The 16,336-nt window shown below is 36.6% G+C and overlaps 1 protein-coding gene across 3 annotated transcripts in view; it reads left to right on the top strand.

Annotated features, from left to right (window-relative positions):
• LOC307105508 (cytochrome b5 reductase 4) overlaps positions 1-16,336 on the top strand; it is a 66,640-nt gene that overhangs the window by 38,281 nt on the left and 12,023 nt on the right. For 2 of the 3 annotated variants that reach the window (XM_079781337.1, XM_079781336.1), the window contains 6 exons: positions 2,360-2,392; positions 4,340-4,462; positions 10,234-10,374; positions 12,214-12,366; positions 15,399-15,549; positions 15,872-15,958. In XM_079781337.1, coding sequence (XP_079637463.1) covers positions 2,360-2,392; positions 4,340-4,462; positions 10,234-10,374; positions 12,214-12,366; positions 15,399-15,549; positions 15,872-15,958 — 688 coding nt within the window. The remainder of the gene's footprint in view (positions 1-2,359; positions 2,393-4,339; positions 4,463-10,233; positions 10,375-12,213; positions 12,367-15,398; positions 15,550-15,871; positions 15,959-16,336) is intronic. The other variant, XM_079781338.1, reaches the window with a different exon arrangement.

Below are 16,336 nucleotides of genomic sequence, written 5' to 3'. Positions count from 1 at the left end.
GCTAGCAAATGACAGTATAACCTCACCTTTCCCAAGTTTAAATAATTAGATGTAATCAAAATAAATAATAATATGAAATATTTGTTGGCCCAGCTTTGTAAGACTCTTCTTGACACCTACAGACTAATCTCTGGAGGCCTGTCTGTCACATGCTTTAGTAGGCACCCGTCACTGGGTGCTAGTTTCATCGGCCTGTTTCTTGCCATCTGGGTCACAAGGAAGTCAGGCTGCACTGAAGCAGCATGGACTGCAAGGTTGTATTATATCCCTCCATGGTCAGAGACCAACTGAAGAATTCACTTCTGTCTGTTTTGAGAGATTACAGACCTATCAAAAGAAAGAAAATCACGACTGAAATCTGGAATAAAAGATACCAGATTCTGAATCCATTTTTGACCCATAATGAACTTGACTCTGGATTTCACTCTTTTCTCCTTTTATGAAAATGATATTCTAATTAGAAGGTAGAAATGAAATAAACAAAACAATAGCAAGAAGAAAATAATCTTGGTAATTGGTTTAAGCATGAATTCTTATGTAAAGAACCTTTCATTTACTTCTGTAAAACACAGATTGAAATTCTCTAGATCTCAGCTGACTCAGGATTCTGCTTGATGCTTTGCTATATTAGTGAAGAACCTATAGTCCTGAATTTGGTCAGAGTTGATAAATGTCTTTTTCTTATTTCCTTTCATTTATTAATCAAAATCAAACCTTTCTCCTAGAAATGTGTCCTATCCTACTTTTTGTTAGCCTAAGGTCTAATGTAAATTGCCTCTTATGGGAGATGTCTAGAAAACACTTAGATGTGTAGAAAAGTATACATTATTCATTAGCATTGTCATAATTTTCCTTGAAATGAAACCTCTGTGCCAGCATCTATTATGTTTCAAATATTATGGCTAATAGTGTTCACACTGCATGTAGCTAACATATCTCTGCACATTTATTAAAAAACAAACAAAAATTCCACATTCAAAAATATGAAACTCTTGGTTGGTAATATTGGATCAGAAAACTAAAATAATGTAAAATTTTAAGTTCTCGATAACCATATCATCACAGTGAAATTTAGAGCAAATGTTTGTAAAAAAATATTTCTTGCATCTCCTCCTTCTGGAATGTAAGTTCCAGGGATTTTTCTCTTTCACCAATGGCTGTGCCCATAACACCTAGAAAGTGCATGGCACACACAGATGCTCAGTGAACTTTCTTCAGTAACTGGAGCATTCAGCTTTAGAGAACAACGAGAAAGGAAAAGCCAAGCTAAACTGGCCTGGCCTGTATTCACATGTGCACCCGGAGCATGCGTGCACACCTCGCTCCCTCCTCTGCTCTCTTCTTGGTTTGTAGGGTCATCAGTCTGGGACCCACACTTGGAGCTGTGTCAGTTACCACCTGTGAGCAATTGAGTGTTCACTCTTTCATTAATAGGGAGAGAATTAAGCAAAATTGAAGAAATGTATGTAGTATGTTTAAATGATTTGACTCTACATTTTGGTTGTGTACAGTTTCTTTCTTTTGATCTCTCAGAATGTGTTTTACTTATCTTGAGAGATTTGAAATAGTGCATAAAAGAACCATTTAAATGATCTTATATGATATTCATGAACTGTGTGAATTAAAGTTGGTTTTTTTTATTCTATTTTTTTCATATTTAGTATTATTCTGTATTAGTTTCAGGTGTACAATATAGTGGTTAGACAATCATATACTTTACAGAGTGGTCACCCTAATATTTCAAGTACCTCCCCTGGCCCGCACATAGCTGTTACAATATTATATTTTTCCCCCATTGACTTCTCCCTGGCCACTCCCACCTCCCCTCCCCCCAGCACATGCCCTCACTCCCCTAGTGTCTGTGTCCATTGGTAATGTTTATATGCATGCATACAAGTCTTTTGGTTGATCTCTTACCCCCGCCCCCTCCCCTGCCTTCCCTCTGAGGTTTGACAGTCAATTCGATGCTTCTCTGTCTCTGGATCTATTTTTGTTCATCAGTTTATGTTCTCTATATTCCACAAATGAGTGAGATCATGTGGTATTTATCTTTCTCTGACTGGCTTATTTCGTTTAGCATAATGCTCTCCAGGTCCATCTATGCTGTTGCAAATGGTAAGAGTTCCTTCTTTTTTACAGCAGCCTAGTATTCCATTGTGTAGATGTACCACAGTTTTCTAATCCACTCATCTGCTGATGGGCACTTAGGCTGTTTCCAAATCTTAGCTATTGTAAATTGTGCTGCTATGAACATAGGGGTGCATATATCCTTTCTGATTGGTGTTTCAGATTTCTTGGGATATATTCCTAGAAGTGGGGTTACTGGGTTTTAACTAAATATATAAATTTTCTTTTCCAGAGCTAAGCCATGCGATTCAAGAAGATTTTTCTGGTACGCTTTACCAAAAAATAATTATGTATATATATATACATATACACATATGCACATACATACATACCTACATATGAAGGAGGTGGAAATTAGCATTTGTTTTATTTTTCATATTTTTATTCCTGTTTCAAAATAAAGATGTGATATTTTTTTAGATAAATGCATTAATTTTTAAATATATTCTCCCTCTGATTTCAGGTCCCCCCCCCCCACCTTTTTTCTTTCCCCTTGTTCCTTCTATCTCTTTACTCTTACCTTTTCTTCTCCTTAGAAAAAAAATTTGTCTCCCTTTTATTTTTCCTCCCTCCCTCCCTCCCACCCTCCCTCCCTCCCTTCCTCCCTTCCTTATCTCTGCCCTACTCCTGACATTCAGCTTGTAGAACTGTTCTAGACTAGATAAATTTTTCTTTTTTGGATGTTTAATGTTGATAAAGTATATTAAATTATAAATATTGCTGCATATAAATACACAATGTAGATTTTACACAGCTGTTTAACAACAGAAGACTCGTTATAGAGTGCTGGTTTCTTGGGATTTTTTAAGCTTTATTTTAAATCAATAAAATCATTTAATATGTACAATAAGATGATTTTATATAGGTATATATTGTGAAAGGATTCGCACAGTTGAATTAATTAACATCCATCATCTCACATATTTACTTTTTATTTTTTTGGTGAAAACACACATTCTACTCTCTTAGTAAATTTCATTTATACAATACAGTATTATCAATTATAGTCACCATGTTATACTTTAGATTTTCAGATTATTCATCTTATAACTGAAAGTTTATACCCTTCCCAATTCTCCTCCCCCCCCCCCCCCCCCCGTCGCTGTTTCTATGAGTTCACCGTTGTTGTTTTTTAAAGATTCCACCAGAAGAGATACCATGTCATATTCATCTTCTCTGTCTGACTTATTTCACTTAACATAACACGCTCCAGATTTACCCATGTTGTTGCATGGCAGGATTTCCTTCTTTTTTAAGGCTTAATAACAATCCATTTTGTGTTTGTGTATGTGTGTGTGTGTATTCTTGTTTTAAAGTACTGTCAGAATACCTTACCTTGGGTCTGTCTCCCCTTTTCTATATACCATACAGAGTAGCTATAAATTGCATAAATTTAGCTCTTTAAAGTCACAAACCGTGTTTTTATGTTTGGTAAGCTTCAGATCAGTGCTTATTAAATTGAATTCATTTCACTATCATAAGAAGTTTTTAAGTTGCTATGAAATTTTGTGTTTATGGTGAGGAAGAACAGACAGATTGTTACTACAGACAAAATGACATATACTTCAGGTCTTCAACACATTCAATTTATAAAATTTAATCAGTGTATGAAAGTCTATAGTTTATTTACCCATTTATTCTAAACTATTTTAATCATTCAAAAATAAAGACAATGTATAAGACTTTAATTATCAAAGATTCACATGCACTTTATAGGGCCTCATTCTACTGAGGCGGTTCCTGTGTTTATTAGCCTCATTATTGGTCTACTGAGTTCACTCACAAGACCCCTCAGATCCTTACTAAATGTGTAATTATATTTGCTTTTATGGGTCCATTCAATGGCTGATTTGTATATATCAGCCCTCTCCTTTTTTGTATATGTTAAGTAGTTGCCATGGCTATATTTGAGCTTATATGAAAATTAGCAACACATAGTAGTTTGGTCCTTGGTGAATTAGCTTGAAAGACATTAATCTAAATTTAAAATAAATTAAACCTGTCTAGCCAGTGGTGCTCAGTGGTTGAGCATCTAACATCATATAAGGTATAAAAATTTTGATGAATATGTGCACAAAATTGTATTTATTTTACTAATTATCAGTGTCATTCATACAGATTGGGACATTTGGATTGTTTGAGAAAGATTGGTTTTAAAGTAAAATTTTATATTTAGTATTAATGAACATAAATGAAATTTATATTTTTTCAGTGCGGGTTGTTGCGAATGTGGGAAAGATAGAGATTGTCCTAAAGAAAAAGGAGAATACTTCTTGGGAATGTCTTGGTCATCCCCTGGAGAATCATAATTCACTTATTCCAAAGAAAGATACAGGTATGCTGTGCTGTTATTTTGAGTCCTGTGTTTAAGAAATTGTTGTGTTGGCACATTTGTTTCAGAGCGTGAAAGGCCACTTTGGGATGAGCTTTTGCTTGTATCTCCTTCTATTTGAAATAGGGGAGGGGTGTGCATGGAAGGATTGAGCAAAAAAGAAAAAACTCGTGGATATGGACAACAGTGAGGTGATTGCTGGGAGAGTGAGGGGGAGTGCTATAGGAAGTTATGGGGGGATAAATGGTGGTGGATGGAGACTTGACTTGGAGTGGTGAACACACAGTACGGTGTACAGATGACGTGTACCTGAAACCCTTATAATTTTGTTAACCATTGTCACCCCAATAAATTCAATAAAAGGGGAAAAAAAGAAGTTGAAATGGGGCACTTTTTTTTTTTTAACAGATTAAATTTCAGATTCTACTATCTAATGTTTAGGCATAACATGAAGTCATTAGGTAATGATACCTGAATGGAGAAGCCACTTGTGTTTAGAAGGCTGCCCAACCATTCAGGTTTATTTTCATAAAAGGTGCCAAAACAAGTTTAAGTTAATGCCTTGTATGCTCATCTTTTTTTTTCTATTAAAAAAAGTCATGTTTATTGTTTTTCTGCTTACCTAAACCAGTTTCTCAGTTTACTCCTTTCTTCATCTCATTTTTTCGTTCACTTCCTATCTTCCTTTATTTTTTAAGCATTTTATCTTAGTATAACATATTTATAGAAAAGCGTTCATATTTATGTTCTACTTAATGAATTCTCAGAGTCAACACACTATATTTTCTCTCTGGAAATTGGTAGGATTGGCTCCTTGTTCCAAATGTTTAGAAGTTTCACAATTTGATATGCCTTAGTATGGGTCTCTCTTCATTCTTTGGGCAGGATATCCATCCTTTTGTGCTAATCCTTGTTATGGAAACTTAATGACCCTGATTTTTCTTCTACATGGTCTGTTTCGTCTTTCTAGAAGTATTTTTTTTTAAACCTCCTTAACCAGTCCTTTAATTATCTTTTCTTTTCTCTCTTATTTTCAGTTTAGTCCTTTTGTTCTACTTTGTGGAAGATTTTATTTTAGCTGTGACTTCCAGTTCTTTTATTGAATTATTTATTTCTATTCTTATATTTTTAACTGCTAAGACCTCTTGATTTTTGTTCCTTTGTTTTAGTATCCTATTCTAATTAGCTTCTCTTACGTTTTTAAAAATTACCATAGTGTTTTTTTCTCTGAAATCTCTGTGTCCTCAAAGTTTCTTTGTTTTTTTGCTTTTTAATGTTTTACTGATTTGAGAGAGAGTAAGGGGAAGAGAGAGAGAGAGAGAGAGAGAGAGAGAGAGAGAGAGACCGACCAGTTGCCTCCCATATGCACTAGGTTAGGGGGATGGAACCGGCAGCCTGGGTATGTGCCATGACCTGGAATTGAACCAGCAACCCTTCCGTGCATGGGGTGATGCTCAACCAATTGAGCCACACTTACAGAAAAACTTGTGGGTTTTTTTTGTTTTTAATATTAGATGCTTTCTTTGAATGTCTGTTTATCCTTGACTATCTGCTCATATTTCAGGGTGGAACTCTAAAAGCTGATTGGAAACTGTGCATATAGGTGTGACTTGTTGACAGTAACATTTTCACTGTATGGCTGATCATTTCTTTGGGAAAGTCTGATGCCATTATTTTGTCAGAGTCTCCAGAGTGAACATTCTCCTACCTTGCACTCAGAAATTCAGAAGTCATGTGGGGGAAAAATGCTAGGTGCCTGTAAACTTATGTAATTTTCTTTTTCTGTGTCTAAATACAGTCACATTCTGGGGACCTGGGGTTATGACTTTAGCGTATGAAAACTGAAGGGGACACAGTTTGGCCTATAACATAAACCCAAATTCAGAGGTCCTATGTTCTACCCTCTCTGGAGAGCAAGCTTCAAATGTTTTGCCAGAATAAGAGAGGTTCAGTTATGTGACTGTGCTAAATAGGGGAGGACTTCAGGAAAGTTGAGAGTGGGAGGGCATCTAAGCTTCTTAAATGAACTTTCTATCCGCAGAGTGGTTCTAGCTCTGCCTTGCCTCTGATCCAGTGGTATTTGGTCCTGCCAATTTCTGAGCCTTAAAGGGATCTTGTATTACAAATGGGTTGTTGATTCTTGACGTTCTGTACTTCTCTAGTTTAGGATTTAGCTTTATTGCGCCTGTCAGTTATTAATCATCCCTTTGGCTTCTCAGCTCGCAAAATTTTGTTGCTATTTAAAATTTTCATTCTTCTATCCTTGCCGGTTTATGCCTTAAAAAACAACCAAACACACACAAAAAACATCTTTGCCTTTATTTGGGGTGTGGGGGAGTTAGAAGGAACTAACTGCATGTATTCAGTTTACCATCTTTAAATATTTAAAATTATATAAATACTAGAGGCCCGATGTACAAAATTCATGCAAGAGTAGGCCTTCCTTTCCCCGGCTGCCAGCACTGGCTTCCCTCTGGCACCCGGGACCCGGACTTCCCTCTGGGCCCTGGCTTTGTCTGGAATGTCGTCCGGTCTAATTAGCATATTATGCTTTTATTATTATAGATGATTGTGGATAATATTTTAATTTTCAGAAAAGTATCAGGTAGCCATAGTTTAAGAACTTACTATGTGTTGAAGGCTCTTTTAGGTACTGTGTTATGAAATAAATCAAAGGCATCAGAAATTATTTTCCCAGGTGGAGGAAAAACTGTACACAAAATATGAGATTGAAGAATACTTTTTGCCCTGCCGGGTGGCTCAGTTGACTAAAACATTATCTCGATATGCCATGCTTGTGGATTTGATCCCCAGTCAGGGCATATACAAGAGTCAGCCAATGAATGCATAAATAAGTGGAACTACAAATTGATGTCTCCCTCTCTCTAAAATTTTTTAAAAGAATACTCTTATAATGAAACAAGCTGATAAGGGCACATTATATAGTACAAATAGAGCATATTCTGAGGTAATCTCAAGGGAACAGATGCAGATGAATTTAACCTTGAATGACTCACTGAAGAAGGTGGATTTCAAGCAATGTTTTGAAAGTAGCTTTCAAAAAAAATTACAAAAACTGTGAAAGTCTTTCCAGGTAGAGCTTCAAATTGTTGTTACTGGTACTTACTGTGGTAGGTATTTTGCAGGTTTTAGAGGGGAGAAGAGTAAGCCATGTGTGGGAATGGTTAAATAGGTTCATTTTACCAGAGCAGGAGTTCTGAATTTCGTGGTATTAGGTTGGGAGGGAGAATGTCAAGGAATAACAGTATGATCTAACAGACCTGAAGAGATTAGGTAAAAGACAATAAAATGAAAAGAGATATTATGAAATTGAAATATCTTGCCATTATAAAAGCCAAGTCCAAGAAATAAATGATATTGAGAACCAAGGCTGACCTCCATTTGGAAATAGAATGAATATTGCTCAGTTATTCTTCTCAGTAATTTCCCAAGGCTTTCCATGAATTCTTTATCCCAGCCATACATTTCTCCTTGAGGTATGAACCACCATAAGGTAGCTTTAGCTTTCTTGTCTGAAATTGGAGCCAGGAATGCATTTTTCAGTAAATTAGGTTTCCTACTTTGTTAAATGACTCAAAATTTAGGGGATATTTGCATATATGTGAATAAATTAACAAAAATAATTCCTTATTTTTCCTTTCCCTTCTTAAACCAGAATAAAAGCTGTAGATATTTTTAAAAATGAATCATTTTGAATTATGTTATGGCACTTCGTTATTCTTAAATTTATATTTTTTAATAAATCTTTATATTGATTTCAGGGAGGAAGGGGAAGGAGAGAGAGATAGAAACACCAATGGTGAGAGAATCATCGATTGGCTGCATCCTGCATACCCTGGTTCATAGGTTGACACCACTGAGCCACACTGGCCAGGCTGTAGATTATTTTATTCACTGTAGCAAAGCTGAATATTTATATCATCAAAGTATAATGATTAACTTGATGTCAGTATCTTTAAATGTTTAGTCCATCACATGGTACTTAGGTTTTCAATATAGATAACTTAAATTATTGATTAGTATACTGGCTTCCTCCTACTGAAATTTCTTAGCTAAAGGAATTTTACTTTGAAAATAAACATACATGTAAGTTGAATACTTTTAATGCAGTGTCTTCTCATGTCAAATTTAGAATTTACTTTGACATTTTCTTGTGTAATTGTCTATGCTTACAGAGCCAAAAACCTGACTCTTAAACTTAAATAATGGCATTGTCCAGACTGCAGTACATCTGATTTCTACTCCTTTTTCCTCATATTGTGTCAGCTATAGCTTTCTCTGTCCTCAGTCCAATTGAAATAGGAAAACTTTCTTAAATTTTTCTTAAAACTTTTAGAATCTATAGTTAAGATGTTCTTTTGAAATGATAGCAGCCTTTTATAGGAAAGATGTTGAAATTAGTATAGTCAAATAGACCAAACAGCAGAATAACTGTACAACCGAACAACTGCACAACCGGTTGCTATGGCATGCGTTGACCACCAGGGGGCGTGCGCAGAACATGGCAGGTATCAGTTACAGCGGGATGGTGGATCAAGTGAGCAAGGGTGCCAGACCAAAGCGGGGCACCGGTCACTGTCATCGGGGCGAGCCTCTGGTGGTTACTGAAAATTCTTTGCTGCTGCACACCACGGTCCCACCAGGCGCTTGCACCTGCTGCTGGCACTGGCCCCACTCACACCTACTACCGGTGCTAGAGCCGCTGCTCACACCCACTGCCTGTGCATGGCGCCGACCCCGATCACTCGGCATCATCAATGGGTGCGAGTGGCAGCTGCTAGCCCAGATCACCCCACAGGGCTTCTCCACCTCCCCCTGCTCCTGAGGGTTGATCAGGGCCGGCAGCTGCCTCTCACACTCACTGCCAGCGACAGCCCCGCTTACACCTGCTGCTGGTGCCAGCCCCAGTCGCTCTGTGCCATCAGCGGGTGCAAGCGGGGCTGGCGCCGTCAGGCCATGGGAGCGGTGGTGGCAGTGGGAACACGGCTGCTGGCAGACAGAGGACTGGGGGCCGCTGCGGGAGGGGCCGGGTGGGGGCACGGAGGATAGGCTGAGACCCGCCCCTGTGCCCACCACAGCCTTGCGGCCCACAGTTCCTTTCACGGTGCACGAATTCATGCACTGGGCCCCTAGTGTGTGTGTGTGTGTGTGTGTGTGTGTGTAATACATATGTATAGTATAAACATAGAGACACAGAAATGTATATTTTTCCAGTCTTTATCAAAGAAATATTTCTAAAGTTATTTAGTAGTGCTAATATTGTTAAAGATTCAATAGTTGAGTCTCAGAACTTCTCAATTCTGTAAGAAAAGAATTTACAATGTAACTTTGTTTCTTGTCAAATATTTTTCACATCTACAATTTATATAACTGGTTAAAATAAGGCTTTAAAATGGAATTATAAAAAAGAGTGAATTTAAGAAGAAATAAATTAGGTTTTAATTACTTAGAATGTAATTTTGACATTTATAATAGACATGAGGAATATAATACTCATTTATTTTATAAAATTTATTTTCAAATTATAGAAGTATTAACAGGTTTTGAAAAATAGATATCTCAGGAAATAAAATGGAAAAAATTAACACTACACAATTTTCAAAGTACTGATAAATTTTTAAAACATATAGGTCTTTTAGTGAAATTCAAGCTCAACCAAAGAGCAAAAACTGAGTTTGTGCTTTCACTTAATGGGTCTAGTATTATTCTTACTTAACTTATTCATCAATAAGAGAAAATGAATCACTTTTTAGGTTTGTACTACAGAAAGTGCCAGTTAATTTCCAAGGAAGATGCCACTCATGATACGAAGCTTTTCTGCTTGATGCTGCCACCAAGCACTCACCTTCAGGTGCCAATTGGGCAACATGTTTACCTCAAGCTAACTATTACAGGTAAGGCAAGTAGAGTCTTTGGAGGGACAGTTTCTTCTTTTATAAGCTGTTCAAAAACAGTTCAGTCTCTTTAGAAAGCACCCATTTAGATTATTGCTAAGTGTTTGGGGGCAGCTGGATTTAGGGATGGCCAGATTCTAGGTTTGGGGATGCAGTGCTTCTGCATGTTGGAACCACAGCCATGCCATAGTATTGCATGGAACAAAGAAACTGCCACTAGTCACAGACATGGGTCCGTCATTTATTACTAACCAAGCCTTAGAGGAAAGGTGCAGGAGTGCACAAATGCCCCTCGTAAGACAACTCCTGCAAACATACCAGCATCTCTTAGAAGCCACTTGCAGTCTTGTCATTTACAAAGTTGAATTTATAAAATTTCAAGATGAGTGAATGATTATAAATTATTTCCTTATCTGTGCCACCAGTATAAGATCTGTAAATTCCTTACTGTGTGAAGTCTTTTTCTCTCCTTTTCATCCTAAAATTACCTCATTTATTTGTTTTAAATACCCTTCTTACTGATGTGTAACATTTTCTTGGCTTTTTGAAGCTGCAAAATGTAACATTCTCATGTCAGTCAAGGTGTTTCCAGCCATCAATCTAACAGACTCCCAGTCAGGCTCTGGTGGAGGTGGTTGGTTATGATGGCACTATGAAGTCTCTCTCGTCATCATCTAATGCCACGTCATCATTCAATAACTGGTATCTTCCCCAGTGCAGTGTAATTTACAAATACATTCATTTTGTATATATCAAGCAGCCATGTGTAGTATTGTGCTCTTGCAAATTTGTGATGATTCCCCTCTCTTTGGAATTTGGCCAGCTAAAAATATAACATGAAACTAGAGGCCCGATGCACAAAATTCGTACAACAGTAGGCCTTCCTTCCCCCAGCTGCCAGCACCAGCTTCCCTCTGGCACCCGGGACCTGGGCTTCCCTCCGGCTGCTGGCAGGCACCTGGGACCTGGACTTCGTCCGGAAAGTTGTCCCGTCTAATTAGCATATTACGCTTTTATTATAACATGAAATATTAACATTACCCTTTTTAAAAACTATTCTTGTCCTAACTGGTTTGGCTCAGTGGATAGGGCGTCGGCCTGCGGACTGAAGGATCCCAGGTTCGATTCCGGTCAAGGGCATGTACCTTGGTTGCAGGCACATCCCCAATAGGGGGTGTGCAGGAGGCAGCTGGTCGATGTTTCTCTCTCATCGATGTTTCTCTCTACCCCTCTCCCTTCCTCTCTATAAAAAAATCAATAAAATATATATATTTTTGAAAAAACTATTCTTAAAAGTAGTTGGATTAATATTCTTTTCATCCAGTTACCAAAGCAGTATATACTATATTAAACATTAAAACAATTTAAAATGTATAAAGTAAAATGTGAAATTCTTCCCTTTCTCAAACCCAAATAAATGATCAGTAACCATTGTGAAAAACTTACGTATAATTAAAATTATGTCAGTACCTACTTAAGTCTCTGTGAAAACTTTTTATGCCATTTTTTGTGGCTTATTACAAAGTTTATATGCTGATAGAAGAGATGATTGTCTGAGAGTTTATTAACATAAATCCCAATTATATGCCACACTTAATAAAAACAGATTGTTTATATTATAGATAAAATATTGATTTGTTAAAATTATTTCAGCTCACATTAACTCGGGGTATATAACTATCTATACTATACACACATAGACCATAGAATTATATAAACATTAGGTTTACAGTTTTTAATATAGACTGATTGATTGCATCATAAAATTTGTGTGTTTTATCTTCATTCAGAGCTTTTTAGATTTTTAGAATTGAATTTCTTTGTCATGACTTTTTCTAGGTACTGAAATAGTGAAGCCATATACACCTGTATCTGATTCCTTACTCTCAGAGTTTAAGGAACCAGTTATTCCCAATAATAAATACATCTACTTTCTGATCAAAATCTATCCTGCTGGACTCTTTACACCAGAGCTTGATCATCTTCAGATTGGTTAGTATTTTATGTTTGGTTTTTTTTGTTTGTTTGTTTACCCCGTTTGTGTTCTAGGTTGGATCACATGTTATACGGCCCTCTAGTTATCTCCATCTGGGAGTCTATCAGATATCTTAAACTCAACATGTCTGCAACCAAAATCATGTTCTCTTTGTCCCACCCAACCTATCATTACTCCATACTCATCTCTATTATTTGCAGCATCACTCACTGTTCATTCTTGACCCAATCTGGAGATTTAAGCCATCTTTGAGTCTTCCCATTTTCTTCCTCCCAATCCAGTCAGGTACTGTGTTCTGTTGAGTGTACCTCCCCGTGACTTTCTAATCTTTTCTGTCCCTTCAGCCACCCTCTTAGATCAAGCCTTCATCATTTCTCTCTTGGCCTCTAACTGGTCTCTCTTAGTTGCCTCTAACTGGGGTCTTTTTCTTTCTGTTTATCTGAATTTTCCACTTCTTTTTCCAAACTGCCCTGAGAATAGATTTACCATGTTGCTCTGCAGCTTTAAAGCCTCTGCTGAGTCTCCATTACCTAACTGATCAAGTCCCCTGCGTGACCTACAAATACTTTCATGATCTTTCCAGCTTCATCTCTCAGTGTACAGATCCTGGTGCTACTCAGAGTTCCACAAGCCTGGCATACTCACTCATAGGTACCTCACCTCGGAGTTGCCTCACCTAGGATGCCCATCAACTATAAAGTGCCCTTTTTAAAGAACCAAACAAAAATATCACTTCTTCTATGAACATTCCCCTCCTCCTCTGAACTCCTGCAAATCCTAACACGTTGTTCATAGCTCTAGGATAAGAATAAATAATATTTCTTCTTTACAAGATTTGGAATTTAAAGGTAGAGTGTCTTATTTATCTTTGTATTTCCTGCACCTAGCATGGCACTTGGCACATAAAAGGCTCCCAATAAATATACTTTGAAAGAATGACTAAAAAGACTATAATGAAATTGATTAAGGTTTAGAGAATTTTCTTTCTGCTTTTACTCCTTTTTCTATGCCTTCAGTTTTTCACTGCCTGAGCCTAACAGTAAAAGTGTTCTTCCCCTTTTTAAGGCAGTATTAAAGTACAGTGGAGTAACAGTGAGGTAGATCACTAAAATTTGGAAATAAAAAAATTACATTGTTTTCTGAAAGTTAAGCTTAGAAATATTTATGCAGTGATGTGATGAGTCATCTTGGGTTACATAAATCAAAATATTGACTATAAATGGGAACCTAAAGAATTTTGGAATATCCACAAATCTAGTGATGGTATCTATTTTGTGAAGGACTGACACGTGATTGTAATACAGCAAGTGGAAACAACCAGCATTATTGTAGCCTGTTTTTAGAGCTTGAGTGAGCAGAGCAAGGTGGAGAGTGAGCCTAGAACATGGAAAAGGAAAGCCTGCAGCTCAGGATCAGTGTGTTTTCACCTCTATCCACAGGGCTAGACATGGCACGCACACTTGTTTCACTTAGAGGCATGTATGCTGGCATGGTAGTGATAACTGCAGCCTCATTATGTCCCAAACAAACTGCACTATAATGTTATCCACTTTGTTCAATCCTATGTTCACCAAGCAACTTTTATGTGATTGTTTTGGCCTATCAAGTGTCAACTGAATGAGATGCCCTAAATGGGATGTGTAATTTTCGGGTGAGTAGATGCAGATAGCCTGGCTGGAAGTCAGTGACCTTTCTGGCATGTGTACTTGAATCTCTTGTGAACTTGATTAGCAACAGGTACATTGCCTAAGTCTAATCAGTGAAATGATGTTGGAAGGACTGGACTGTGGACAAAAGTTACCAAGTTAGGATTGTTCTGTGAAGCTTTTCTGGTAATATCCTGGGGATATTCTGATCTTATGGTCCCTTTCAAACTGTAACAAGGAGCTCTTTTACTTCTAACACTTACTTAATCAATTACTGCAAGATTCTTACTATCTTGCTATAGAAAATAAAGGAAAAATTATGAAGATCCAGCATTTAAAAATTCAAATTGTTTTTCAAAATATGGACAGCTTTATTTTTTATTTTTCAAATTACAATGAAAATTTCTGAAATGTCCTAAAGGCAGTTCTCTTATATGAGTGGTACATACTAGTAGTGGTTATTTCAACTGCATTTCAGAAAATAGTTTTTCTCAGCTATTTTGATTCTATATTGTGAAGTAGCATGCTCCAAGTACAGTTTCTGAACTTGCTTTGTTTTTATACAAGTGAATTAAGAACAGACTCTTCTTGCTTTAATACATTGGTCTTTTAAAAGATTTGATGGAAGTGAAGTGAGCACATTTACTAACATAAGATTTTGCAATACATTTTTACTTCCATTTTCTCTCCTACTAGTCTTATTACTATGGTTAAGAATCAATATGTAGTCCGGCCAGGTAGCTCAGTTGGTTGGAGCATCGTCCTGTACATCAGAAAGGTTGTGGGTTCAATTCCTGGTCAGGGCACATACCTAGATTGCAGGTTTGATCCCAGTTGGGGCAATTACAGGAGGCAACCAATTGATGTTTCTGTCTCACATCGATATTTCTCTTCCTTTCTCTCTCTGAAATCAATAAACATGTCCTCTGGTGAGGATTAAAAACAAAAAAAGAATCAGTATGTAAGTAGAAAATACCTTTACTCTGTACTGTGCAAGACAGGGAGACATGGACTATGCTTTTTAGGTGCTTATAACTTAATTTAGCAATCTGTGTAGAGCCTGTTTTTATTGGTAATTTGTACTTAAATACTTGGCAGTAGTTTGGAAATTAGAGACTCCAGATGGTTTGGGAAATTAACTGTGTAATTAAATGAGCGAAATAAAACCTTAATAATTTGATTATAGTGATATAATCCAGACATACTTGGGGGCCTAATGAATACTCTTAAAACTCCTTACATACTATCTTAAATACTAAGATGGGGTCTGAAAGCTAAGTATTCATCCTGTGACTCACCAGTGTTCTAAATTCAGCTAGGTGTAGCCTTCTCAGTTTCCCTGATTTTTTTTTTTCTGATTTAGTTCATATTTTATTGTTTAGGAGATTTTGTTTCCGTAAGCAATCCTGAGGGCAATTTTAAAATATCCCAGTTCCAAGAATTAGAAGATCTCTTTTTATTGGCAGCTGGAACAGGCTTCACACCAATGGTTAAAATACTGAATTATGCTTTGACCAATATATCCACTCTCAGGTATGTAATTTTATCTTTAATTACTATCCTTTATGAGGCTGTTAGATTAGTACAAGGTATTCTAAATTGTTTAATTCCTCAGTGCACCTTAATAGACATGTTCTCATTCTCTCATTCATTTCTTAACTCTGCCTCCTCAAGTCCTAGCTATATTATAAACACAATTCTTTTTATTTTGATTCTTTTAGTTACCTAATTGCACTAAAAAACGTTTTTGCTAGTTTACTTTTAGATCAATTCATGCATATTTTAAATGTAATTGAAATAGTTCTTTTTGAGTTGTTGCTGTTTCTTTTTCTTTTCTTTTCTTTTTTTTTTTAAGGAAGGTGAAGCTGATGTTCTTCAATAAGACAGAGGATGATATAATTTGGAGAAGCCAATTGGAGAAATTAGCATTTAAAGATAAAAGGTATTAAACTGGTACTAACTCTACATTTAAATATTCATACATGCATAGTCAGTCTTGGCAGTATTTCCTTTGGGTGGAATTTTTAATTGACCAGGAAGCTTCGTCAAAGAAACAAAAGCTAATCAATAATTTTCTAAATGTAAATAATGTTTACTACCCTCCCCCCAAAGAAATAGTTTGCTAAGATCAATGTGACATCATATATGTATCAATATATGGGTTTTATGTTTATATTATGTTATCTATACAGTTGGGTTTCAGTGTAGCTAATTTGGTAATTGAAGATTTAAATAAATTTGGTGGATAGATTATGCAAAAATAAACACGTTTCTTTACTGCCTTTAATGTGCTCATGTCCATAGTGACTTTCCATTGTTT

This window comes from Cnephaeus nilssonii, assembly GCF_951640355.1.
Source record: "Cnephaeus nilssonii genome assembly, chromosome: 9".
NCBI lineage: Eukaryota > Metazoa > Chordata > Mammalia > Chiroptera > Vespertilionidae > Cnephaeus > Cnephaeus nilssonii.
The sequence above is the reverse complement of the archived record's forward strand: the minus strand, read 5'-3'. Positions and strand labels throughout refer to the sequence as shown.